Genomic DNA, 27,092 nt, shown 5'->3' on the forward strand with positions numbered 1-27,092 from the left:
CTGGGGGCTGGAATCCGCAGCGCAGGGAGGCCCAAGCTTTCTGCCCCCCTCCCCCCCCCCCCGCTGAAAATTGCAGTCCGCAGCCGCCCCGGAAAATGGCGCGTTCATAGAAGCTGGATGCTGTACCTGGCTGGCATACAAAAATATGGCGAAGCCCACGTCAAAAGTTTTGGGAAAAATTAATTAAAAAATAAATAATAATTTAGGGACTGCATCTTTATTAACTCCTCAAATGTCATTTAGTGTTAAAATAAAGGATTTATTTAAAAAAAAAATGGCGTGGGATCCCCCATAATTTTAGTCTCTAGCGGAGGTTAAGCAGACGGCTGGGGCAGATGTTTGAAGCCTGGGAAGGGGGTAAAACCCACGGAGCTTCCCAGGCTACTAATATCAGCCCCCAGCTGAATACCTAGCCTTTACTAGCTATTAAAATGGGGGACCCCCCCCAAAAAAATGACGTGGGGTCCCCCCTATTTTAATAGCTAGCAAAGGCTAGGCAGACAGCTGGGGGCTGATATTAATAGCCCAGGAAGGGTGCCATGAATAATGGCCCCCTCCCAGGCTAGAAACACCAGCCGTCAGCCGCCCCAGAAATGGCGCATCCGTAGGATGCGCCAATTCTGGCACTTAGCCTCGCTCTTCCACGCTGCCCTGGTGCGGTGGCAGGGGGTAATAGTGGTGGGGTTCATGTCAGCGCCAGCTGCCATGAAGCCCAGGTTAGTAATGATGGGCGTCTATAAGACACCCCCATTACTAACCTACAAAGTGTTAAAAAGAAAAAACACACTACACCCAGAAAAAAATAATTTATTTGAAATAAAACACACCATTTTATTTAATTCTTAGTTCACTAAAAATAATAGTTACCTGTCCACGTTCCTGTGCTGATCTCCCATGCACAGCTGTCACATCTGGAGATGGTGACAGCTGTGCATGGCTGCTGTAAGCTCACACTGCCGGGAACACGTCCGCTCCCGGCAGCGGGAGCCACTGACTGAGGTCACCGGAGTGCATTCAGGCAGCGCAGCTCCGGAGACCTCCTTTACGGCAGTGCTGTACCGTGGGAATTTCTCACGATACAGCAGGGCCGTAAAGCAGCTAACCGGAGCAGCGCTGCCTGAACTCCGGTGAACCCGCTTATGCAATGACGGGGCTGCTTTACGGCCCCGTCATTCTAGCGGCGGCAGCGGTTCAGAGCGGTCACATTCTATGTGGCTGCTCTGAACTGGAGATCTTCGTGGGACACTCGTGGACTACTCCGGAGGGGTAAGGATAAGGTTGTGGTTTATTATTTTATATTTTATTACAGGAGATCGATGGCTTCGGGGAATTAGGTGTCTAGGTGAGTATAGGTGTAGTTTTTTATTTTTTACTTTATTTTAGGTGACGATCGGCGGGGACAGGTAATGTATGAACTAATTTATTGTAGGTAACCACTGGCCACCAATGACATGTATTTAACATTTATTGGGGCACAGTAGGGCAATTTAAATAGCAGGATCAGACTGATGGGAACTACTGCTCCCATCGAGCTGATCCTGCTGGCAGGAGTGGACGGGGGACAGACATAGGCCGATGGGAGTAGTAGTGTCACATCGGCCTATGTCTGCCTGCACGCACAGACACCCGCACAGACACCCGCACAAACATCGCACAGACACCCCGCACACAGACACCCCGCACACAGACACCCCGCACACAGACACCCCGCACACACACTAATCATGACCGGTCTGATGGTCTGTGAGGTGTGGCTGACCTGTGCGGTCGTGGGAAAGTTCATGTGAGTTCATGCAGTCAAGCATGAACTCACATGAACCCTCTGAGGGCACCGCGGCTACTTCAAATGAACAGCTGATCGGCATCACCTGATACCTCAGCTGTTCATTTGAAATAACCGGCGGGAAAGCGCAGCACAGAACAGGAAAGCCGGCGGTGAAGTCTTTTCACTGCCGGCTTCCCCGCCCGGGTCCTTCGCTCCTTGGTGCTGCGCTCCCTGCCCGGTCCTAACTTACGATCGGGATGGGAGGTGGCGAGGGGAGCGGAGGATCGGGGTGGGAGGCTGCGGGGAAGCAGTATGGGGCTGTGTGATTGTTTAAAAGCCGGCGGCTTTATACCGCCCGCCGGCTTTTAAACAATCAGGAGAATTCTCCCCCGCTGGGATGGCATTCTGATGACAAGCTGGATCGCGCTGCCATCCAGCTTGTCATCCTTCACAGACACTGCAGAGCGCAGGCATTATGGGAACTTCCGATTCCGGTATTCGATATTGTAAAAGTATCGGAATTAAGTATCGGAATTCCGATACTGCGAATATCGGCCGATACCCGATATTACAGTATCGGAATGCTCAACACTAGTTATAAATCTAATAACTCCTTTCATGATGAACAGATGTTGCAGAAATAAATAATGTGACATTAACTAAAACAGTTATCCATCTTTGCAAACACAGCAACGTATATTAAATCTTATGACCCTTTAATCCGTTTTGTTCATTTATTAATAGATATTCAACTCACCACAGCAGATTGAATTCAGATCCATCCACTGAATAATTCTAGATCCACGTGGATCCTAAAACCAAAAGAGCACCAACACTTTACGAAGCCCTTTATAGAAATAACCCACACTACTATGCGAAAGGGCTGAGAAAAAGGATTAGGTATGATAGGGACACTGTGAGAAGTCCAACAGTCATTTATGGGAGAAGATCAATACCAATTACTAATAGTAAGAAGGGAAACAGAGCAGATGGTTCAGGGAGTGTTTATGGATGAGGACACACAAGCAGAAGTAGAAAAAAGACTATAGAACTATAGAGATTTAGTTTCAAAAGAGCTATATTGTAACTTTTGTAAGGGAAGAAAGTAGCACAATTGCACAATCTGTAGATAACTCATAACTTACCATTACGTAAGCTTCAACCTAAAATAAAATAAAAGATTTAAATGTGAGATAAATGTCGGAAGTACTGTACTAAGCACTAAATAATGTACTAAGTAAGGTACATTATATGCATTAGTAGGATTTTGATGTTGCATGTTAAACTGAGGTAAATAAAACAAGGTCATAAATATAATTAATTGATAATTATTAAAAAATATTATTAGCAAACGCTCTATGTCACCATCTTACCTTTTCCTTGGCTGGTCGCAGATCAGGTGTAACCATGTACATATTGATAAGCACTAAAGACAAAGTTTACAATGAAAACTGGATAAGGACAAGTTCTTTAAAGAAATATTAGATTAGAATTTATACATATATATCTTACCTTTTTGTTTGGGTTTATATACCGGTTTGTCAGTCTGTATAAATAAAGATAAACCTTTGCTATCCACAGTAACAGTTGTGGAGTTGTGGAAAATGAATCCGCCATCATTTAAATGACGATTGCCCCAGACTTTCAGGTGAGCTTGTCCTCTCAGTCCAGGTGGAACCTGTGACAGGAGGAAAAATAATAAATGGGTTTTTTTTATGTGTTTTTTGTTTTGTATTACAGTACTGCTTGAACGTTTGTGTACTCTTAGAATTTTCCATATTTCTGCATAAATTTCACCTAGAACAATCACATTTTCAAACAATTTCATACAAATTACAAAACATCTCTAAATAATTTGGTCTCCACGAATCCACAGTAATACAAATTGTGCACAAATGGAGGAAGTTCAAGACTATAATTACACTCCCCAGTCATTGACCAACAAAGATGACTCCAAGAGCAAGGTGTATAATAGAATACAAGGTCATAAAGAAGCCCAAGGTAACCTCTAAGCACCTGAAGGCCTGTCTCACATTAGCTTAATTTTTATGAGACCACCATCAAGAGGCCACTGATCAACAATGGCGTGCATAGAAGGATTGCAAGGAGGAAGCCACAGCTCTCCAAAACGAACATTGCTGCCTGTCTGTTAAAGATCACCCGGATAAGCCACAAGGCTATTAAAACAGTGTTTTGTGGACAGATGAAAGCAAAGTAAGGTTTTTTTTGGACAAGGGGGTCACACCAGATATTGATAATAGATCAGTTTACTCATTTCAAAAATGACATGTTAAAATTTTTGTAAAAAATGTGCAAAGCGCAATAAGGTCTTAACCAAGTATAAGGGTACAAGGATAGGGGTGATACACTCACCTTAAAGAGTTATGTGTGACACAACCACTATTTGGTGTAACTGACAGCTGCTGCAATATCCACAGAAGAACAATTCTTAATATACAACCAGGAATAGTAGATTTCAGATGTGCTGCTGATTCCAAGATCCGAAGACAAGATGATTAAATGAAAAGTGATATATTGTCAACACGTTTCAGAGTCAGTAATGACTCCTTCCTCAGGACAATCACATGTCAACATCCTTCCTCATTACTGACAGCCCCTTTGCCTGAAGTTAAACAGCCCAGAGGCTGTCCGTTAAACAGGAATAGGCGGTGCTGGGCAGAGAATAGAGCTGGAGTGACAGAGTCTTCAGATCTAACATAGTCCTCGAGCCTCATTTACATATCAATTAATGCTGATTTCTCAGCAATGGAGGATCGGACTTTCCATGAAAACATATTGCTGGACTTGTCTTTAAAGGAGCTACATGTGCATATATACAGTTTTGGGTGTGAAATCCTGCTGACAGATTCCCTTTAAGGAGGAAATAAATGATTGTCAACTCCACATATGAACATTTTTACTCTTCTTAGGATTACATATTGAACTTATATTAACCAATTTGTCACCACCTACTAATTACATTTCCAGGCTATAAAGTTCATTTTATACTAGTACTGGGTAATATCTGTTCAAAACGAACTGGTCATGCACAGGTATTGCTGGACTTTTCTTTGAAAGAGCTACATGCACTTTTGGGGGTGAAATCCTACTGGCAGATTCCCTTTAAATATGTTTAGGATGATGTGTCCCCAGTTTACACATCTTCCCTCACGGCTATTAACTTGGAAAAATGTACACATTGATGTCACCTTATCCTCTGCTTTCCACCTCTTTAAAGGGAAGGCAGGGCGGAGTAGAATAAATGCAGCAAAGAATTAAAAAATCTTGAACATTCATATTTTTTTTGTGATACTATTATCTTTCTCCAGTCCAGTGTTGAGGAATAAGTGGGTGATGTATAAATGATGTACAGCTTAGATTACTTTGTATACTGATGACGTGCGGGCTCCCAAAGTTGAATTCCCTTTGGTTAGTACACTTTTAGTGATAATCTTAATATTTTAAAAGAGCGTATTTTAGAAAAATCCCATTCCCATGGGAAAAAAAAAATCTAACTTATATTTTTTTATTATTCCTTTTTAAATTACTTGAAAGGGACACTTACCTTGATTTTTACTGTGCCTTTACCTGAGAAAAGAAAAAAGTAATTAAGACTTTATAATGACTTACTGGAGATTGTTGTGAAAGAAAAATACAGAACATAGAGATATAAAAAAGAAAATTTATTGTGTTGCAGTTTAAATATTTCCTAATTTAAAGGGCTTGTTCAGGCTTGGGACAAACGTTTTCAGATATTCTATGTAACTGCAGAATACTGAATCATGATAGCGGTACACACACTTCCACGATTTCCCGGTATTCCTGATGTGAATGGATGGTCACATGACCAAATGTATACTTTTTGCATAGGCAGCACATGACCGCAAGTATTCAAATCGTATACATTCGCTCATGTGACCGCCCACTTGCACCAAATACCAGGGAATAATGAGATTCAGAAGACTTTTGTCCCAAACCTGTACAACCCCTGTAACTTATATAGGAACTCGAGTTAAGGGACCAGATAACGAGAAATATAAATTGTGCATTTGTGAAGAACTCTAATGTACTACTCTAATGTACTGTAGGCACGCAAGACATTTTGTCTTATACTTTGGTCACATACTAAAACAGTCAGAAAGTTAAATATGTATTAAATTGCTTAATTACTAAACCTAACTGGCAGCAATATAACCAGAAAAGATCATGCTGGTCAGTTCATAAAGAAATCTTGTTTAACCCCTTAATGACCCTGTTTGAGTTTTCGTTTTTTACTCCCCTTGTTCCCAGAGCCATAATGTTTTTATTTTCAGTGAATATGGCCGTGTGAGGGCTTATTTTTTGCAGGACAAGTTGTACTTTTGAACAACATCACTGGTTTTACCATATCATGTACTGGAAAACGGGAAAAAAATTCCAAGTGCGGTGAAATTGCAAAAAAAAGTGCAATACCACAGATGTTTTTTTGTTTTTTTTCACCATGTTCACTGAATGCTAAAACTGATCAGCTATTATTATTCTCCAGGTCATTACGAGTTAGTAGACACCAAACATGTATAGGTTCTTTTTTTTTGGTAAAAAAAAAAATGATGCCATTTTAAGAGACCCTTGGCGTCTCCATTTTTCGGGATCTGGGGCTGGGTGAGGGCTGATATTTTTATTGATACCATTTTGGGGTAGATCCGATGTTTTGATCGCCCGTTATTGCATTTTATTGCAATGTTGCGGTGACCAAAAAACGTAATTCTGTCGTTTAGAATTTTTTTCTCGTTATGCCGTTTACCGATCGGATTAATTCTTTTTTTATATTGATAGATCGGGCGATTGTGAACGCGGCGATACCAAATATGTGTATGTGGGGTTTATTTTTATTATTTTATTTTGAATGGGGCGAAAGGGGGGTGATTTAAACTTTTATATTTTTTTAATTTTTTAAATATTTTTAAAAACATTTTTTTTACACTTTTTGCATGCTTCTATAGTCTCCATAGGAGACTAGAAGCAGCAACTGCCCGATCGCCTCTGCTACTGTACATAGAGGCGATGAGCAGATCACCTTTATGCAGCAGAAATGCTCCTGTGCTATGAGCGCCGACCACTAGGTGGCGCTCATAGCGATCTTTACATGACAACCACTAGGGTCTGCTGCAGACCCAGGGTTGTCATGCCCACCCATCAGTGACCCGCGATCACGTGACGGGGTCACCGATGGGCGGGGTAAGTGGCGCGCTTCCGGCGCGGCGCTGTTAAATGCCGCTGTCAGAGATTGACAGCAGCATTTAACATGTTAACAGCCGCGGGTGGATCTCAATTCCACCCGTGGCTGTTGCGGGCACATGTCAGCAGTAGTAATCAGCTGACATGTGCCCGGTTCAGTGCGGGCTCAGCGCCGGAGCCCTCACTGAACCAGGGGTGATGGTCTGGGGTGTACTAATACGCCCCAGGCTTTAGCATCTGTCAGAAGGATGAACCCTCCTAAGCATTGTATATGGGCATGTTGTTCACAGGAATCTGAATAAAATTATACATTGACATCTGTGATCTGATGTCTTATTCCAGAGAAATCCATGTATTTTCTTATAAGTAAATGAGCTGATCAGGACTATGGGCTGGACAAAGATCTCACTGAGAATCTGCCTCCAGAGCTTATTTTCAATGAAAGGATGCATTACCAGTGTGAGACATGTAGATCAGGAGGGCAGACTGTCAGTCATTACATATCTCACATTGGTAACTCCCCCTTTCATTGTAAATAAGCTTTGGAGGCAGATTCTCATGCAGATGAGTGTCCAGCCCATAGATCTTAACAACTAATTTACATATTAACAAAAACGTGGATTTCTTTGAAAAATACATTGGATTGCAGATAACAAGATATCATTTTATTCAACTTTCTATGACTTGCGTGCCTATATAGACAGCTTAGGAGGGTTGATCTGACTGATACCTCCAGCATAGGGACAACCTTTCTAGAAACACATACATGCATTTCATTGTGACATCATTCTCAGGATACATATGGATATGTGGTTCTACCAACAACATAAGGATTTGTTCCCTTCAGCTTCGCTGTGTATGTTTGATGTAAAGTTTGTCCTTTTGGCACATATTCATGCATGTACGTGTGTTAGCACACCCGTGTTTTAATTATATTGGAAAGTGTAATTTTCTAAATATTCTAATAAAAAGCCATCCTTTAAAAATGATAATTACTATTAGGGTTAGTTTTCATATGGTAAGGGTGACCTGGCTATTTTTCTCTCAAATAAGATACAGAAATGTCAGGGAGAAACTATTGCCTGGACTGATCCCAAAGATTTTTAATGCATCGTTCCAATTCCAAATCATCTGACGCATCAGTTGTTGCAATGCATTGATTCTAGGCATCATAATACACTTCACAGATATAACAATCTGCATTATCTCTTGATATTCTTGGAAATCCTTCCTATTAGCGTCCCTAACCGGCTGTCAGTGGTTTCACCGGTACCCTTGTCAGATGCAGCCAGAGGTCCATTGAACGTGGTGCCATCCATAACGCACCCATTCCAGGTCCAATTGATATGTCAGTGGCTCTTCCTGCAGAGGTCTAAGTGGTATTACATGAACTAACATACTAACTACAGTGCCTACAACTAGTATTCAACCCCCTGCAGATTTAGCTGGTTTGATAAGATGCAAATAAATTAGAGCCTTCAAACTGCAAACGAGAGTAGCTTTTATGAACAGAAGCATAAATCTTACAAACCAAAAAGTTATGTTGCTCAGTTAAATTTTATTAAATTTTAAACATAAAAGTGTGGGTCAATTATTATACAACCCCTATGTTTAATATTTTGTGGAATAACCCTTGTTTGCAATTACAGCTAATAATCGTCTTTTATAAGACCTGATCAGGCCGGCACAGGTCTGTGGAGTTATCTTGGCCCACTCCTCCATGCAGATCTTCTCCAAGTTATCTAGGTTCTTTGGGTGTCTCATGTGGACTTTATTCTTGAGCTCCTTCCACAAGTTTTCAATTGGGTTAAGGTCAGGAGACTGACTAGGCCACTCCAACACCTTGACTTTTTCCCTCTTGAACCAGGCCTTGGTTTTCTTGGCTGTGTGCTTTGGGTCGTTGTCTTGTTGGAAGATGAAATTACGACCCATCTTAAGATCCTTGATGGAGGAGCGGAGGTTCTTGGCCAAAATCTCCAGGTAGGCCGTGCTATCCATCTTCCCATGGATGCGGACCAGATGGCCAGGCCCCTTGGCTGAGAAACAGCCCCACAGCATGATGCTGCCACCACCATGCTTGACTGTAGGGATGGTATTCTTGGGGTCGTATGCAGTGCCATCCAGTCTCCAAACGTCACGTGTGTGGTTGGCACCAAAGATCTCGATCTTGGTCTCATCAGACCATAGAACCTTGAACCAGTCTGTCTCAGAGTCCTCCAAGTGATCATGAGCAAACTGTAGACGAGCCTTGACATGACGCTTTGAAAGTAAAGGTACCATACAGGCTCGTCTGGAACGGAGACCATTGCGGTGGAGTACGTTACTTATGGTATTGACTGAAACCAATGTCCCCACTGCCATGAGATCTTCCCGGAGCTCCTTCCTTGTTGTCCTTGGGTTAGCCTTGACTCTTCGGACAAGCCTGGCCTCGGCGCGGGAGGACACTTTCAAAGGCTGTCCAGGCCGTGGAAGGCTAACAGTAGTTCCATAAGCCTTCCACTTACGGATGATGCTCCCAACAGTGGAGACAGGTAGGCCCAACTCCTTGGAAAGGGTTTTGTACCCCTTGCCAGCCTTGTGACCCTCCACAATCTTGTCTCTGATGGCATTGGAATGCTCCTTTGTCTTTCCCATGTTGACCATGTCTGAGTGCTGTTCACAAGTTTGGGGAGGGTCTTAAATAGTCAGAAAAGGCTGGCAAAAGAGATCTTTAATCCACACATGTGAAGCTCATTATTCTTGGTGCCTGAACTACTTCTTAATACTTTAGGGGGACCAAACAGAATTCTTGTGGTTTGAGGGGTTGAATAATAAATGACACTCTGAATTAACTTTTAACGTTTTTTTAAAAAAACAAAAAACAAAAACAAAATTTCCTGCAGTGCATTTCCCACTTCCAGGCTGATCTACAGTACAAATGTCACAATGCCAAGTTAATTAATTGATTGAATCCCTAGTCCACAATTAATTATTTCCCCAGTCCATACTTATTGATCCCAGTCCATAGTTAATTGACACACCGTCCACACTTAATTAATCCACCTGACCCACTCAGCTGATCCCCCGTCCATACTTAATTGATACTTAATTGATCCCCCGTCCATACTTAACTGATCCCGCGCCGATATCTAATCGATACACTTGCACATCCCTAATTGATCCCCGTCCATACACCTATATATAAATAATTGTGTTTTGTACTTGTACATATATACTGACTGTATCCCCATATTTAGAATGACGTCCATGTTGGCCGGAGCCGTGCAGTGTACATCTTGCGCAATGTATGCATTCCCTGAGCTACCGCTCAGGGATCCATACTGCTGCGAGAGATGTGAGCATATCGTGCACTTGGAAGCCCAAATCCTGGATCTAAGTGCTCAGATAGCGGTACTGAGGAGCATCGACAACATGGAACGGAGTTTGCTGCTCACCGAGCAGACACTCAATGGGTCAACACTGGGGGTGGAGCTTAGTGGGGAAGCGCAGGCTGAACAGGCAGGGAGCTGGGTAACGGTTAGAAGGGATAGAGGGAAGAAGTATAGGAAGGCTGGTTCAGAACCGGCATTATTGGAGCACGACAGATCCTCTGACCGCCGGGGGAGTGTATGCTCCAGTAATGAGGGGGAGGGGGGAAGTGTAGGGCAGGCTAGACAGGTCCTGGTAGTGGGTGACTCTATTATTAGGGGGACAGACAGGGCAATCTGTCACAAAGACCGGGATCGCCGAACGGTGTGCTGCCTCCCTGGCGCTCGAGTCCGGCACATCGCTGGATCGGGTTGACAGGTTACTGGGTGGGGCTGGCGAAGACCCAGCGGTCATGGTCCACATTGGCACCAATGACAAAGTGAGTGGTAGATGGAGGGTCCTTAAAAATGATTTCAGGGATCTAGGTAGGAAGCTTAGGGCAAGGACCTCCAAGGTAGTTTTCTCAGAAATACTACCAATCCCACGAGCCACACAGGAGCGCCAACGGGAGGTTAGGGAGGTGAATAAGTGGCTAAAGAGTTGGTGCAAGGCAGAAGGGTTTGGGTTCATGGAGAACTGGGCCGACTTCGCTGTCGGCTACAGGCTCTACCGTAGGGACGGGCTGCACCTCAATGGGGAGGGTGCAGCGGTGCTGGGGAAGAAGATGGCTAATAGGTTGGAGGAGTTTTTAAACTAGAGACGGGGGGGGGAAACCAAGGAAATAGGTGGGATGTGAGGCAAGCAAGGGGGAAGGGGAGAAGTGAATATAATGAGGGTGGAGAGGGGGGTGGGGATAGTACAGTTAGATCGTTAGAGAAGAATAGGATGCTAAATAACCCCAAAGTTTTATCTTGCATGCTGACCAACGCAAGAAGCCTGACCAATAAGGCGGATGAGCTGCGGGCGCTTATATCGGAGGAGAGGTATGACATCGTAGGTATAACAGAGACTTGGCTAGACGATAGCTACGACTGGGCGGTAAATTTAACAGATTATAGTTTATTTAGAAGGGACCGGAAACAGGGGAAGGGCGGAGGAGTCTGCTTATATGTAAAGTCACGTCTAAAGCCCAGACTAAGGGAAGATATAGGAGAGGGAGAAGAGGGGGTCGAGTCCATGTGGGTAGAGATAGAGGGGGCAAAAAATAATAATAAAATATTACTGGGGGTCTGCTATAAGCCACCCAATATAACAGAGGAGAATGAGAAACTGCTATTAGGACAAATAGACAAAGTAGCAAAACATAATGAGGTGATTGTAATGGGGGACTTCAACTACCCGGATATTGACTAGGAAACAGAAACCTGTAGATCGCAGAAAGGAAAAAGGTTCTTGACAAATATCAAGGATAATTATCTCTCCCAACTAGTGCAGGAACCAACGAGAGGGAAGGCAGTGTTGGACTTAATAGTGACTAATAGGCCTGATAGAATAACTGAGGTACAGATAGGGGGGCACCTAGGTAATAGCGATCATAATATTATCAATTTCAAAATGCCCTTCAGTAGGGTTATCAATAAGGGAACAACTAAAACATTAAACTTTAGGAGGGCGAAGTTTGATCAGCTGAAAGAAAACCTTCAACTTATAGACTGGGACAAAGTTCTTAATCAAGGAAATACGAATAGTAAATGGGAAACCTTCAAAAGAATTCTGAATACTCAGTGCGAGAGGTATATACCGTATGGGAATAAAAGGGCCAGAAATAAGAGGAAACCAATATGGTTGAATAAGAACGTAAAAGGGGCGTTAAATAGCAAAAAAGAGGCATTCAAGAGATTAAAACAGGAAAACAGCAAGGAGGCACTAATGTGTTACAAGGAAAAAACGAGAACCTGCAAAAAACAAATAAAAATAGCAAAGGAGGAAACAGAGAGACGTATTGCTAGGGAAAGTAGATCAAATCCCAAACTGTTCTTTACGTATATAAATAGTAAAAGGATTAAATCGAATAATATTGGACCGATAAAAAGTGATGAAGGCAAAATCATAGAGAAAGATGAGGATAAAGCTAATCTATTAAATAAATTTTTTTCGTCAACTTTCACAAAGGAAAAAGAACTAACAGGCGAAATGAGAAGTGACAAGCTTAATCCTCCACTAAGTATGACAAATCTAACCCAAGCTGGGGTACAGAAACGCCTCAGTAACATTAAAATAAACAAATCACCAGGACCTGATGGCATACACCCACGGGTACTAAGGGAACTAAGTAATGTGATAGACAGACCGTTATATCTTATATTTAAGGACTCTGTTGAGACTGGGTCTGTACCACTTGATTGGCGACAGGCGAATGTAGTGCCAATATTCAAAAAGGGAGCAAAAAGTGACGCCGGAAACTATCGGCCGGTGAGTCTGACGTCCGTTGTGGGCAAAATTTTTGAAGGCTTTATTAATGAGGCAATCATGGAGCATCTTGACGCTAATAATCTATTAACCCCGAACCAACATGGATTCATGAGGAATCGCTCCTGCCAAACAAACCTGATTGACTTCTACGAGGAGGTTAGCTCTCGAGTAGATCAGGGGGAACCAGTGGATGTCGTGTATCTCGACTTCTCAAAAGCGTTCGATAGCGTGCCACATAATAGGTTGGTATACAAAATGAGAATGATGGGGCTGGGGGAAAATGTCTGCAAGTGGGTAGCTAACTGGCTAAAGGATAGAAGGCAGAGGGTGGTTATAAATGGAATATACTCAGATTGGGTAAGCGTCACTAGTGGGGTACCACAGGGGTCTGTACTAGGCCCAATGTTATTTAATATCTTTATTAACGACATAGTCAACGGGATAAATAGTAAAATATCAATATTTGCAGATGACACAAAGTTATGTAAAACAATTAATACAAAAGAGGATAGTGAAGACATTCAGAGGGATTTGGATAAGCTGGGTAGGTGGAGCATTAAATGGCAAATGAGGTTTAACGAGGAGAAATGTAAGGTCATACATATGGGAAGGAAAAATGGAAGTCACCAGTACTCACTGAATGGGAAATCATTGGGGAATTCAGAGATGGAGAAGGACTTGGGCATCTTGATTGATAGCAAACTAAATTGGAGTGCCCAAAGTCAGGCCGCTGCTGTAAGGGCAAACAGGGTAATGGGATGTATCAGAAGAGGTATAGCTGCAAAGGATGAGAACATTGTTCTTCCACTGTACAAAGCACTGGTCAGACCACACTTGGAATACTGTGCTCAGTTATGGGCCCCAATATATAGAAAGGATATAAATGAGCTTGAAAAGGTACAAAGGAGGGCAACAAAATTAATAAAGGGAATGGAGGGACTGCAATACCCAGAGAGGTTGGCAAAACTAGGACTATTCAGCCTGGAAAAGAGAAGGTTGAGGGGGGACATAATAAATGTGTACAAATATGTTAGGGGACAGTATAGAGACCTTGCCCGGGATTTGTTCAAAAGGAGGGATATTACGGTAACAAGAGGGCACTCACTAAGACTGGAAGAGAAAAGGTTTCAGCACCAGCATAGGAAGGGGTTCTTTACGGTAAGAGCAGTGAGAATATGGAATTCACTGAGTGAGGAGACGGTAATGTCGGATTCACTACACCAGTTCAAGCGGGGACTGGATGCATTTCTAGATACCAGGCAGATTTCAGCATATACTTAAAAATAGAATAAAATAGTAGGTTGATACAGGGATTTATTCTGACTGCTGGTTTCAGAGTCGGGAGGGAATTTTTCCTCAGGTGAAGATTGGCTAAATCATTTGGGGTTTTTGCCCTCCTCTGGATCAACTTTAGCAACTACAGAACTTACAGGTCGAACTTGATGGACGCAAGTCTTTATTCGGCTTTACAAACTATGTATCACTATGTATCACTATGTAATTCCGCATGTGTCAACCAGCTAAATCTGCAGGGGGTTGAATACTACTTGTAGGCACTGTATATCTCTTTGTATTCCATCCCAGAGAACTGGGTTCAGTTTTTCTCTTTACATTACATTTCCTGTATATATCTACCACCTACTTGCTGTCTATCTACACGCATTGGATGAGACTGACCTTTGAGGGCTGTCTAAGATTATTGTTGTTCCTACATTATCAGAGATTATGCTTCACATATATATGTTTAATTGGTGTATATGCAATATATCCTTTATGATATGTTAACATAAGTGGTTCTTTACTTCCTACATTTGACTTATTTAATATATGACCTCTATACATGACTTAATGACCATCTATATTTTCTTCCTAACTACATGCTGGCCTATGCTTTGTTCTAGCTTTTAAATATCTATAGAACCCATTATTGTTGTCTGGTTAAAAATACATACTGTCAAGCAGCTAGGTTAATTAGGGAGTCTCTCCTCGTTTCCCTTTTGGGACTGGGCCATGACCAGTATGTACTATACTTAGTTAATCCCTATACAACCTTGCTTGTTGCCTCTAAAGTTTGGTCACTAGGATGAGCACCAATGTGACATCAGTTGCCTTCATAATGACAGTAACTGAAGGCTACTTATATATTCTTCTTTTAGATACATAACATACCACTTGTTGTGATATGACGATAGAACCTAATTTGGTATTCTAGGGTCCTCATTTGAGTGGGATTTCTTTTCATTAATAACCCCTTGTTGGGTCGTCATTGATGTTAGGTATGATCACAAGGTTCTATGGGGGGATGGCCTAGGCTGCCCTCCTATCAGTATACTTCCTGTCAGTTATTGATTTCCACACCCATTTTTTTTTTATTCATGCTCATCCCCCCTTTTGTTTCACATCATGGATGTAAACCTATTATTATCTGCTATTGTGTACCTCGAGAGGTTAATTTGGTTTAGTTAGATAAATGTAACTCATCTTATTATCTTCCTCTCATTCTTATCTCTGCTTATTTCTCTGTTTCTCCATATTTTTTATGATTATTAACACCCCTTTTGTCCCAGCACCCACCCTTCTTTTTTATTTCAACACCATGTTAATATTAATTACTTTAACTCATACAAAGCTTTTCATAGCCCTGAGTAAAGGTCAATCATGTTGAACCTTTTTTAAAAAATAAAAAAGACAATGCTTACATGTCTTACATGTCGCATTCACACAGGAGATGCAGAAAAAACATTCAAATTGGCTAACCATTGGTTTCCAACTGCCTATCATAGTTTCCCACCTTACCCAAAATCCAGAGGAACCAGCATCTTAATTTTACACTCCTTGCCTTGGGAATTTGAGGAAACCAACATTGATGTGGTGGAAAGAATGCTTCTGATTAAGGGCCATATAACTTATATACCTTTGCCTTATTTTATCTCTCAAATTCTAGCAAAGTTCAGGATATAGGATCACTGCTCAATCAATTAGATGGCTTTGTTAAAGGGACACTAGTTGTGTGGGACAGGGGGACTTTAACGTAGCCTTTGACTTGACTATGGATAACTAATTGTAGCCTGAAGCAATTGACGAATATACATTACTCAAAAAAATAAAGGGAACACTTAAACAACAGAATATAACTCCAAGTAAATCAAACTTCTGTGAAATCAAACTGTCCACTTAGGAAGCAACACTGATTGACAATCAATTTCACATGCTGTTGTGCAAATGGAATAGACAATAGATGGAAATTATTGGCAATTATCAAGACACACTCAATAAAGGAATTGTTCTGCAGGTGGGGACCACAGACCACATCTCAGTACCAATGCTTTCTGGCTGATGTTTTGGTCACTTTTGAATATTGGTTGTGCTTTCACACTCGTAGTAGCATGAGACGGACTTTACAACCCACAGAAGTTGCTCAGGTAGTGCAGCTCATCCAGGATGGCACATCAATGCGAGCTGTGGCAAGAAGGTTTGCTGTGTCTGTCAGCGTAGTGTCCAGAGGCTGGAGGCACTACCAGGAGACAGGCCAGTACGCCAGGAGACGTGGAGGGGGCCGTAGGTGGGCAACAACCCAGCATCAGGACCGCTACCTCCTGCCAGAGCCCGGCAAAATGACCTCCAGCAGGCCACAAATGTGCATGTGTCTGCACAAACGGTTAGAAACTGACTCCACAAGGGTGGTATGAGGGCCCGGCGTCCGCAGATGGGGGTTGTGCTCACAGCCCAACACCGTGCAGGACGCTTGCCATTTGCCACAGAACACCAGGATTGGCAAAGTCGCCACTGGCGCCCTGTGCTCTTCACAGATGAAAGCAGGTTCACACTGAGCACATGTGACAGACGTGACAGAGTCTGGAGACGCCGTGGAGAGCGATCTGCTGCCTGCAACATCCTTCAGCATGACCGGTTTGGCAGTGGGTCAGTAATGGTGTCGGATGGCATTTCTTTGGAGGGCCGCACAGCCCTCCATGTGCTCGCCAGAGGTAGCCTGACTGCCATTAGGTACTGTCAGTGATTCCACCCACACACAGTCAGGACGACACCAGGGAGATCACACAATATCTCACCGTGCCGTCACGCTGTCCGTATTTCGTCCGGAGTCGCGAGCACGCGATCCAGACTACGCTCTACGTAGGTATCGGTCAGCGACCAGTGAGCGTATGGCGCAACACCCTGGGTTCCACAGCCTGGAATCCGTGTTTAACGCCCTCTGTACGGTCACTGTCAGCTTCACGATAGCCCAATTATTAATACTCTCTGCCACCACCGGCCGAGTTTTAAATATAATACAGGCCTGGCCGGACGCCTGCGTTTTGGTAGCGTATATGGCTTCGGGGAAGGGAACGATTACAGAACAAAAGAAACAGAACTATTAAATTTTATATTTAATCCAAGAGGGAGGCAGTGTTTAGGAAAAATATATACAAGGATGTTACAAAGGGGACATTAAAATACATATGCAGTTACATAAAATAAACATGATAAAAAAGTGAAACTTACACTATAAAGTTCGCTGCGACGACTCAATATAGGTGGAGGAGGGGCGCTCCGGTTGGAATATGCTGTTATTGAACAGGACCCGTTGCTTATAATTCTTATTCCCCCCTGGCAATGAGTGCTCCTGTCTTCTCCATAGATTCTTTTAAACCTAAGGGAGATCTGGTTACACGCGCCTTGTGGTAACATCATGTGGGCCGGTCTCCAGCCTGTACATTTTTATTAGAAACGCTAACTTCTGCGATAACTCATCGCCCGTTGATCGCAGAAGCTTGCAGACTACGCCATTTTTTTCCTTATGATTTTATCTTTATTTTGATATCACACTTCGTATAGCTGCAGTCTGCCATTCTGGTGTTTTTGCTCTGCAGCTCCCGGATTTTGGTTACAGCCCTGGAAAAGTACCTACACATTCCTGGGCTGATTTGGTCACTACCCATTTGGGTCTCGTTATTGCCGGACGTATGGAACACATAATATCTCATAATTCATATCGGAGTCATCATGTCTGCAAATTCCCCTTTGAAGCTCAGGAAGCAGCTTCAACAGTTACACGCAAATTAGTGCAAGCCTGCATTTTAATTACCTCCTGTGTCTTTCAGGGACAAGATGCTTACTTCCTAATGAAGTTATAACACTCCTTGGCTGGTCGTATTTGCATAAACTATTTACCAGGTGTGGGTTAATTGGGGCTTTTGTGCTGAGCAGAAAGGGAATAAGGGAGGGGGGTGAACATCTACGTCAGGCAGATATGGAAGAACATTTTGCTGATATTATATTTTCCTTACATCTTCCCCTCTTTGAGGTGGCGTAAGGGGTGATTTACAGATCGCCCCTTTAAGACTACCTCCTCGGCCTCTCCTTGACAGGACAGCCCGTCGGCGTTGCCATGTTCACTACCCTTCTTGTGCTGAATGGTAAAATCGTACTGCTGTAGAGCCAGGCTCCACCGCAGTAGTTTACCATTGTCACCGGACACCCGGTGCAGCCAGCTGAGGGGGTTGTGGTCAGTCACTATGGTGAAGTTGCGCCCGTATAGATAGGGCTGCAGCTTCCGTAGGGCCCACACTATAGCGAGGCACTCCTTCTCCACAGTAGCGTATGCCACTTCCCGAGGTAAGAGCTTGCGGCTGAGGAACATCACTGGATGCTCTTCCCCCTGCCCATTTACCTGGCTGAGCACAGCACCCAGGCCAAACGCACTTGCGTCCGTTTGGACTACAAACCTCCGGGTGAAGTCCGGGGCCTGCAGTACTGGGGAACTGGCCAGGGCAGCTTTCAGCGCCGTGAAGGACCGCTCACAGTCAGCTGTCCAGTCGACAGTCTGCGGCAGCTTCTTTTTCGTGAGGTCCGTCAGAGGCTTAGCAAGGGCACTATAGTAACATAGTAACATAGTTTGTAAAGCCGAATAAAGACTTGCGTCCATCAAGTTCGACCTGTTAGTTCTGTAATTGCTAAAGTTGATCCAGAGGAGGGCAAAAACCCCAAATGATTTAGCCAATCTTCACCTGAGGAAAAATTCCCTCCCGACTCTGAAACCAGCAGTCAGAATAAATCCCTGTATCAACCTACTATTTTATTTTATTTTTAAGTATATGCTGAAATCTGCCTTGTATCTAGAAATGCATCCAGTCCCCGCTTGAACTGGTGTAGTGAATCTGACATTACCGTCTCCTCACTCAGTGAATTCCATATTCTCACTGCTCTTACCGTAAAGAACCCCTTCCTATGCTGGTGCTGAAACCTTTTCTCTTCCAGTCTTAGTGAATGCCCTCTTGTTACCGTAATATCCCTCCTTTTGAACAAATCCCGGGCAAGATCTCTATACTGTCCCCTAACATATTTGTACACATTTATTATGTCCCCCCTCAACCTTCTCTTTTCCAGGCTGAATAGTCCTAGTTTTGCCAACCTCTCTGGGTATTGCAGTCCCTCCATTCCCTTTATTAATTTTGTTGCCCTCCTTTGTACCTTTTCAAGCTCATTTATATCGTTTCTATATATTGGGGCCTATAACTGAGCACAGTATTCCAAGTGTGGTCTGACCAGTGCTTTGTACAGTGGAAGAACAATGTTCTCATCCTTTGCAGCTATACCTCTTCTGATACATCCCATTACCCTGTTTGCCCTTACAGCAGCGGCCTAACTTTGGGCACTCCAATTTAGTTTGCTATCAATCAAGATGCCCAAGTCCTTCTCCATCTCTGAATTCCCCAATGCTTTCCCATTCAGTGAGTACTGGTGACTTCCATTTTTCCTTCCCATATGTATGACCTTACATTTCTCCTCGTTAAACCTCATTTGCCATTTAATGCTCCACCTACCCAGCTTATCCAAATCCCTCTGTAGGTCTGCACTGTCCTCTTTTGTATTAATTGTTTTACATAGCTTTGTGTCATCTGCAAATATTGATATTTTACTATTTATCCCGTTGACTATGTCGTTAATAAAGATATTAAATAACATTGGGCCTAGTACAGACCCCTGTGGTACCCCACTAGTGACGCTTACCCAATCTGAGTATATTCCATTTATAACCACCCTCTGCCTTCTATCCTTTTTAGCCAGTTAGCTACCCACTTGCAGACATTTTCCCCCAGCCCCATCATTCTCATTTTGTATACCAACCTATTATGTGGCACGCTATCGAACGCTTTTGAGAAGTCGAGATACACGACATCCACTGGTTCCCCCTGATCTACTCGAGAGCTAACCTCCTCGTAGAAGTCAATCAGGTTTGTTTGGCAGGAGCGATTCCTCATGAATCCATGTTGGTTCGGGATTAAAAGATTATTAGCATCAAGATGCTCCGTAATTGCCTCTTTAATGAAGGTTTCAAAAATTTTGCCCACAACGGACGTCAGACTCACCGGCCGATAGTTTCCGAAGTCACTTTTCGCTCCCTTTTTGAATATTGGCACTACATTCGCCTGTCGCCAATCAAGTGGTACAGACCCAGTCTCAACAGAGTCCTTAAATATAAGATATAACGGTCTGTCTATCACATTACTTAGTTCCCTTAGTACCCGTGGGTGTATGCCATCAGGTCCTGGTGATTTGTTTATTTTAATGTTACTGAGGCGTTTCTGTACCCCAACTTGGGTTAGATTTGTCATACTTAGTGGAGGATTAAGCTTGTCACTTCTCATTTCTCCTGTTAGTTCTATTTCCTTTGTGAAAGTTGTCGAAAAAAAAATATTTAATAGATTAGCTTTATCCTCATCTTTCTCTATGATTTTGCCTTCCTCACTTTTTATCGGTCCAATATTATCCGATTTAATCCTTTTACTATTTATATACGTAAAGAACAGTTTAGGATTTGATCTACTTTCCCTAGCAATACGTCTCTCTGTTTCCTCCTTTGCTATTTTTATTTGTTTTTTACAGGTTCTCGTTTTTTCCTTGTAACACATTAGTGCCTCCTTACTGTTTTCCTGTTTTAATCTCTTGAATGCCTCTTTTTTGCTATTTAACGCCCCTTTTACGTTCTTGTTCAACCATATTGGTTTCCTCTTATTTCTGTCCCTTTTATTCCCATACGGTATATACCTCTCGCACTGAGTATTCAGAATTCTTTTGAAGGTTTCCCATTTACTATTCGTATTCCATTGATTAAGTACTTTGTCCCAGTCAATAAGTTGAAGGTTTTCTATCAGCTGATCAAACTTCGCCCTCCTAAAGTTTAATGTTTTTGTTGTTCCCTTATTGATAACCCTACTGAAGGGAACAAACTTTCTATAGTACCCTGCCGTACCCAAGAAGGACATCACCTGCTTCTTGGTTTTGGGGGAGGGCCAGGAGGTGATGGCATCAACCTTCCGGGGCTCTGGCTTCAGAGTTCAGCCACCCACTCGGTGTCCGGGTACTGCACCTCCGTCATGCCTACCTGACACTTTGCAGGCTTTATAGTCAACCCAGCACCCTGGACCCGCCTGAGCACCTGCTCCAGGTGCGCCAGGTGTTCCTCCCAGGTGGGACTGAAGACAGCAATGTCATCCAGGTACGCAACCGCGAACCCCTCCAGTCCCTCGAGCAGCTGGTTGACTAATCGCTGGAAAGTGGCAGGTGCATTCCTCATGCCAAAGGGCATGACAAGGGATTCATACAACCCGAACGGTGTAATGAAGGTGGACCTCTCCTGGGCCTCCTGAGACAGAGGAATCTGCCAGTATCCTCGACTCAGGTCCATAATTGTCAAGTACCTTGCCCCGGCTAAGCGATGCAGCAGCTCATCGATGGGTGGTATCGGGTACGCATCAGGAGCTGTGATGGCATTTAGCCTCCCGTAGTCCACGCAGAACCGGGTGGTCCGGTCCTTTTTCAGGACCAGGACTACAGGTGAGGCCCAGGCACTTTTTGACCGCTGGATCACCCCTAGGTCCAACATCTCATCTATCTCCGCCTTCATGTCTTTCTGCACCTCTAGAGAGACCCGGTAAGCGGATTGACGAACTGGGGGGTGACTCCCTGTGTCCACCTGGTGGACAGCTAGCTGTGTCCTCCCGGGGACACCCGTGAAGAGGGTCAAGTAAGGCCGGAACACCTCTCGCAGCTGGGACTTCTGGTCCGTGGATAGCTGCGGATTGAATTCCGCGTCCTCAATAGACCCTTCGTCCTGGGCGGCGGCCAGTAAGTCCACCAGGACTTCTGTCTCGCCTTCTTCGGGGACGCTACATACAGGAAGGGCACAGGCCTCCCTGTCATGATGAGCTTTCATCAAGTTGACGTGCCTCTTCCTGGCATGGTCAATGGTGACCACGTAGTTCACGTCATTGAGGCGCTGGCATATGGGCTATGGCCTTCCCAGGCCGCCTGAAGCTTGTTCTGGGTCATTGGGACGAGGACCCACACCTTCTGACCCACTTCGTACACCCGCTCCCGGGCGTTCCGATCGTACCACAGCTTCTGGCTGGCCTGGGCCTGCACCATATTCTCATGCACCAGCTGCGTCATGGCCTGCGTTTTGTCACGGAGCCGCATGACATACTCTATGACGGACACTTCGGGGGTGTTCAGTTCCCCTTCCCAGGATTCTCTTACCAGACCAAGGGGCCCCTGGACTCGTCGGCCATACAGGAGCTCGAAGGGGGAGAACCCCGTCGAGGCCTGTGGTACGTCTCTGTAAGCAAAGAGCAGGTGTGGGAGGTACCGCTCCCAGTCGCGCCCATGGGACTCGACCAGCATCTTAAGCATCTGCTTAAGGGTACCATTGAATTGTTCACACAACCCATTGGTCTGTGGGTGATACGAACTTGCTACCAGGTGCTGCACCTGCATTTTCTTACAGAGAGCTTCCATTAGGCGAGACATGAACTGAGTCCCCTGGTCTGTGAGCATCTCCCTGGGAAATCCTACCCGTGAAAAAATGGCCAGCAGGGCATCCGTCACCTTATCGGCTCGAATGGAGGACAGAGCTACTGCCTCCGGGTACCGGGTAGCATAGTCTACCACAGTAAGGATGAACTGCTTTCCAGAGCTGCTGGGGATGGCCAGCGGGCCAATGATGTCCACAGCAATCCTCTGGAACGGCTCCTCTATCACGGGCAAAGGGATCAGGGGAGCCTTGGGTGCACGCCCCGACTTCCCCACTCTTTGGCACGTGATACAGGAGCGGCAGTAGTTGGCAATGTCTGTCCCCATTTGAGGCCGATAGAAGTGGTGTGACAGCCGGGCCTTTGTTTTGCGGCCCCCCAAGTGTCCAGCTAGAGGAATCTCATGGGCAACCCGCAACAACTCCTCCCTAAACTGATAGGGCACGACCAGCTGTCTCTCCCTCATCCACTCCTGTTGGGGGTTACAGGGGACCGTTTCTCGGTACAACCTCCCCTTATCCCAGAATACCCTCTCCTTATCGGATTCGGAGATGGGCTTCTCTGCGAGGTCCCTTAACGCCTCTAGGCTGACATCTGTGCGCAGAGCCGCCTGGAACTCCTGGCTGGAGGTAGCCAGAAGCGACGTTAGGGCCCCAACCTTACTGGAACCGTCTGGGACCGGCTCTGGGTCCACAGCCAGTTCTGTTGTCCCACCATGGGATGAGGGCCCAGAAGGCAGCACATCGCGTGCATTCTGGGTACTCATACTCCGGGTGACAGCGGCTATGTAGGCCGTCTTCCCGGAGGACAACAAACTCTTACCATCAGCCTGACAGGCTGGAGGCACCACCTCCCCACCATCCCCCAATACCTCAGGAGCCGTGCCAGTCATGGGGCAGCTGCTACCGGCCAAGTCACAGTCCGTCGTGACACTGGGCGGCGGCACGGGACCACTGGCTTCAAGGTTCCCGGGCCTGCTCCCATCGCCCTCAGCACTCATGCTGGCTCCATCTTGGGGGTCCTCAGCAACATCACCTTGCCGGGCGATGTGGCTGAGCACTCCGTTACCACAATACATATCATCATTATACATCACATTAGTGTTCATATCACTGGCATTCTCATCACAGACGTCATCGACAGTGGCATTATATGACATATCAGATCTGGGAGGGTTGTCAGGAACATATTGGGCAATCAACCGTTCCAGATCAGTCCCCAATAAAACATTGGTCGGGAGGTTCTCTGACACTCCCACTTCCTGCAACCCCCTCCCCGCACCCCAGTCTAGGAAAACCCGGGCCATGGGCAAAGGACGACGAACACCCACAATCCCGGTGACAGTCAGGGTTTTCCCAGGGATAAGATCTTCAGGGGACACCAACTCAGGGCGGATGAGGGTCCGTTCAGCTCCGGTATCCTTGAGCCCCATAGTGACTTTATCACCCACGGTGACTGATTGCAAATTGTCACAGACCCCCCCAAACACCCCACCCACAAAAAGAACTGCTGCAGCAGGCCCCTGGGCCTTAGGTGTGGGGTTCTTCTTCTGCCTCTGCGGGCAGGTGAGGCTGATGTGACCAGTCTTGTCACAGGTATAGCACTTACGGGAGTCAAATGCAGGCCGGGTGCTAAAAGATGGGGCAGGAAACACTGAGGGCTGGCTGGAACACTGGGGGTGGTTGTCGGCTTACCCCCCTTCCAGCTGGTGGTGGCTGACTTCCGCACCTCTGGTGTGCGGTTGGCCTCATAGGTATCAGCGATCTGGGCTGCTTTGGTGGCTTCCTTTGGCTCCCGGTCCAGCACAAACTGTCGCACTTCCACTGGGCAAAGATGAAGAAACTGGTCCTTCACCATCAGATCCTGCAGGTCCTCGAAGGTGGTGACTGACAGTCCTCGGATCCACTGCTCAAAGTTGGTTCTGAGCCTGTCTACCACATCGCTGTGGGTGTCATGTGGTCCACGTTGGAAGGCTCTGAACTTTTTCCGGTAAACCTCCGGAGTCAGCTGGTACTTTTTTATCAGGGCCTGCTTGACGGCCTCATAGTCTCCATCTTGTTCTCGAGGGAGGGAAGCGAACACCTCCAAGGCTTTTCCTCGGAGCCCTGGAGTTAAGTATCTTGCCCACTGGTCCGTGGGCAGCTGATACTGCCTGCAGGCCTTTTCAAAGCCTCGCAGAAATGTGTCCAAGTCCCCATCCTTTCCCATCACAGGGAAGTGCTCAGGACGGGGTTTAAAACAGTTGGTGCTGTTGGACTCACGGGTCTGCGTCGAGGATGACTCCGTCGGGATCCGGGCTAGCTCCAGCTGGTGTTGTCGGTCAGCTTGGGCCTGGCGCTCAGCAGCCTCTCGGTCAGCTTGTCGCTCAGCTCTCTCAGCCTCTCGGTCAGCTTGGACCTGGCGCTCCTTTCGGTCAGCTCGGGCCTGGCGCTCCTCTCGGTCAGCTTTGGCCTGTTGCTCTGCTCGCTCCTGGAATTTCAGGATCAGCTGCAGTCGTCCGTCACGATCGTCTGCATCGAGCTGATCCAAGGCCATCTGCAGGTGGGGGTCCACACTACCCTGGTTGCGGGTATGGCTGGCAATCACAGGTGGGACCACTGCAGCAGCACCTTGGCTGGCTGCCCCATCATCAGGGCTCTGCTGTCGGACGGGCTCTGCATCACCTTGCAGCAGTTCAGCAATCATTTGGACCTTGGTTTTGTCCGTGGGGTCAATCTGCCTCAGCTCACAGAGGGCGATGATAGTGGTCTTCACCTGCTGGTGATACCAGTTCTCTCCACGTGTAGCCATTATTGCCAAATAAAAGATAGGACAGAAAAGAAGAGAAGGGAGGGGATGCAACTGCTACACGTATAGTAATGTCCCAGATAAAAAAATATTAAAGCACTGAGTCTGATTTCTTAAAACTCTGCACAGAATTCTCGCAAGAACCGTGCAAGTTTTCAGTGACAGGAATGATTGCTGAATCCAGCCACTGATGTTCTGTAATATCCCACCGCTGCCACCAATTTGTCAGGGATTCCACCCACACACAGTCAGGACGACACCGGTGAGATCACACAATATCTCACCGTGCCGTCACGCTGTCCGTATTTCGTCCGGAGTCGCGAGCACGCGATCCAGACTACTCTCTACGTAGGTATCGGTAAGCGACTAGTGAGCGTATGGCGCAACACCCTGGGTTCCACAGCCTGGAATCCGTGTTTAACGCCCTCTGTACGGTCACTGTCAGCTTCACGATAGCCCAATTATTAATACTCTCTGCCACCACCGGCCGAGTTTTAAATATAATACAGGCCTGGCCGGACGCCTGCGTTTTGGTAGCGTATATGGCTTCGGGGAAGGGAACGATTACAGAACAAAAGAAACAGAACTATTAAATTTTATATTTAATCCAAGAGGGAGGCAGTGTTTAGGAAAAATATATACAAGGATGTTACAAAGGGGACATTAAAATACATACGCAGTTACATAAAATAAACAGGATAAAAAAGTGAAACTTTCACTATAAAGTTCGCTGCGACGACTCAATATAGGTGGAGGAGGGGCGCTCCGGTTGGAATATGCTGTTATTGAACAGGACCCATTGCTTATAATTCTTATTCCCCCCTGGCAATGAGTGCTCCTGTCTTCTCCATAGATTCTTTTAAACCTAAGGGAGATTTGGTTACACGCCCCTTGTGGTGACATCATGTGGGCCGGTCTCCAGCCTGTACATTTTTATTAGAAACGCTAACTTCCGCGATAACTCATCGCCCGTTGATCGAAGAAGCTTGCAGACTACGCCATTTTTTTCCTTATGATTTTATCTTTATTTTGATATCACACTTCGTATAGCTGCAGTCTGTCATTCTGGTGTTTTTGCGCTGCAGCTCCCGGATTTTGGTTACAGCCCTGGAAAAGTACCTACACATTCCTGGGCTGATTTGGTCACTACCCATTTGGGTCTCGTTATTGCCGGACATATGGAACACATAATATCTCATAATTCATATCGGAGTCATCATGTCTGCAAATTCCCCTTTGAAGCTCGGGAAGCAGCTTCAACAGTTACACGCAAATTAGTGCAAGCCTGCATTTTAATTACCTCCTGAGTCTTTCAGGGATAAGATGCTTACTTCCTAATGAAGTTATAACACTCCTTGGCTGGTCGTATGTGCATAAACTATTTACCAGGCGTGGGTTAATTGGGGCTTTTGTGCTGAGCAGAAGGGGAATAAGGGAGGGGGGTGAACATCTACGTCAGGCAGATATGGAAGAACATTTTGCTGATATTAATATTTTCCTTACAGGTACCGAGATGAGATCCTCAGACCCTTTGTGAGACCATATGCTGGTGCGGTTGGCCCTGAGTTCCTCCTAATACAGGACAATGCCAGACCTCATGTGGCTGCAGTATGTCAGCAGTTCCTGCAAGATGAAGGCATTGAAGCTATGGACTGGCCCGTCCGTTCCCCAGACCTGAATCCGATTGAGCA

The 27,092-nt window shown here is 45.3% G+C and overlaps 1 protein-coding gene across 1 annotated transcript in view; it reads right to left on the reverse strand.

Moving 5' to 3' along the window:
• Positions 1 to 27,092, reverse strand: part of CPAMD8 (C3 and PZP like alpha-2-macroglobulin domain containing 8) — a 265,715-nt gene that overhangs the window by 208,718 nt on the left and 29,905 nt on the right. Inside the window, exons 3-7 of the mRNA XM_073656527.1 lie at positions 5,331 to 5,353; positions 3,278 to 3,443; positions 3,139 to 3,191; positions 2,911 to 2,928; positions 2,523 to 2,577 (exon numbers count right to left, since the gene is read on the reverse strand). Coding sequence (XP_073512628.1) covers positions 2,523 to 2,577; positions 2,911 to 2,928; positions 3,139 to 3,191; positions 3,278 to 3,443; positions 5,331 to 5,353 — 315 coding nt within the window. The remainder of the gene's footprint in view (positions 1 to 2,522; positions 2,578 to 2,910; positions 2,929 to 3,138; positions 3,192 to 3,277; positions 3,444 to 5,330; positions 5,354 to 27,092) is intronic.

The sequence above is a fragment of the Phyllobates terribilis genome, unplaced genomic scaffold (assembly GCF_046119375.1).
Source record: "Phyllobates terribilis strain yellow unplaced genomic scaffold, ASM4611937v1 Scaffold_1__5_contigs__length_1240528914, whole genome shotgun sequence".
Classification (NCBI taxonomy): domain Eukaryota; kingdom Metazoa; phylum Chordata; class Amphibia; order Anura; family Dendrobatidae; genus Phyllobates; species Phyllobates terribilis.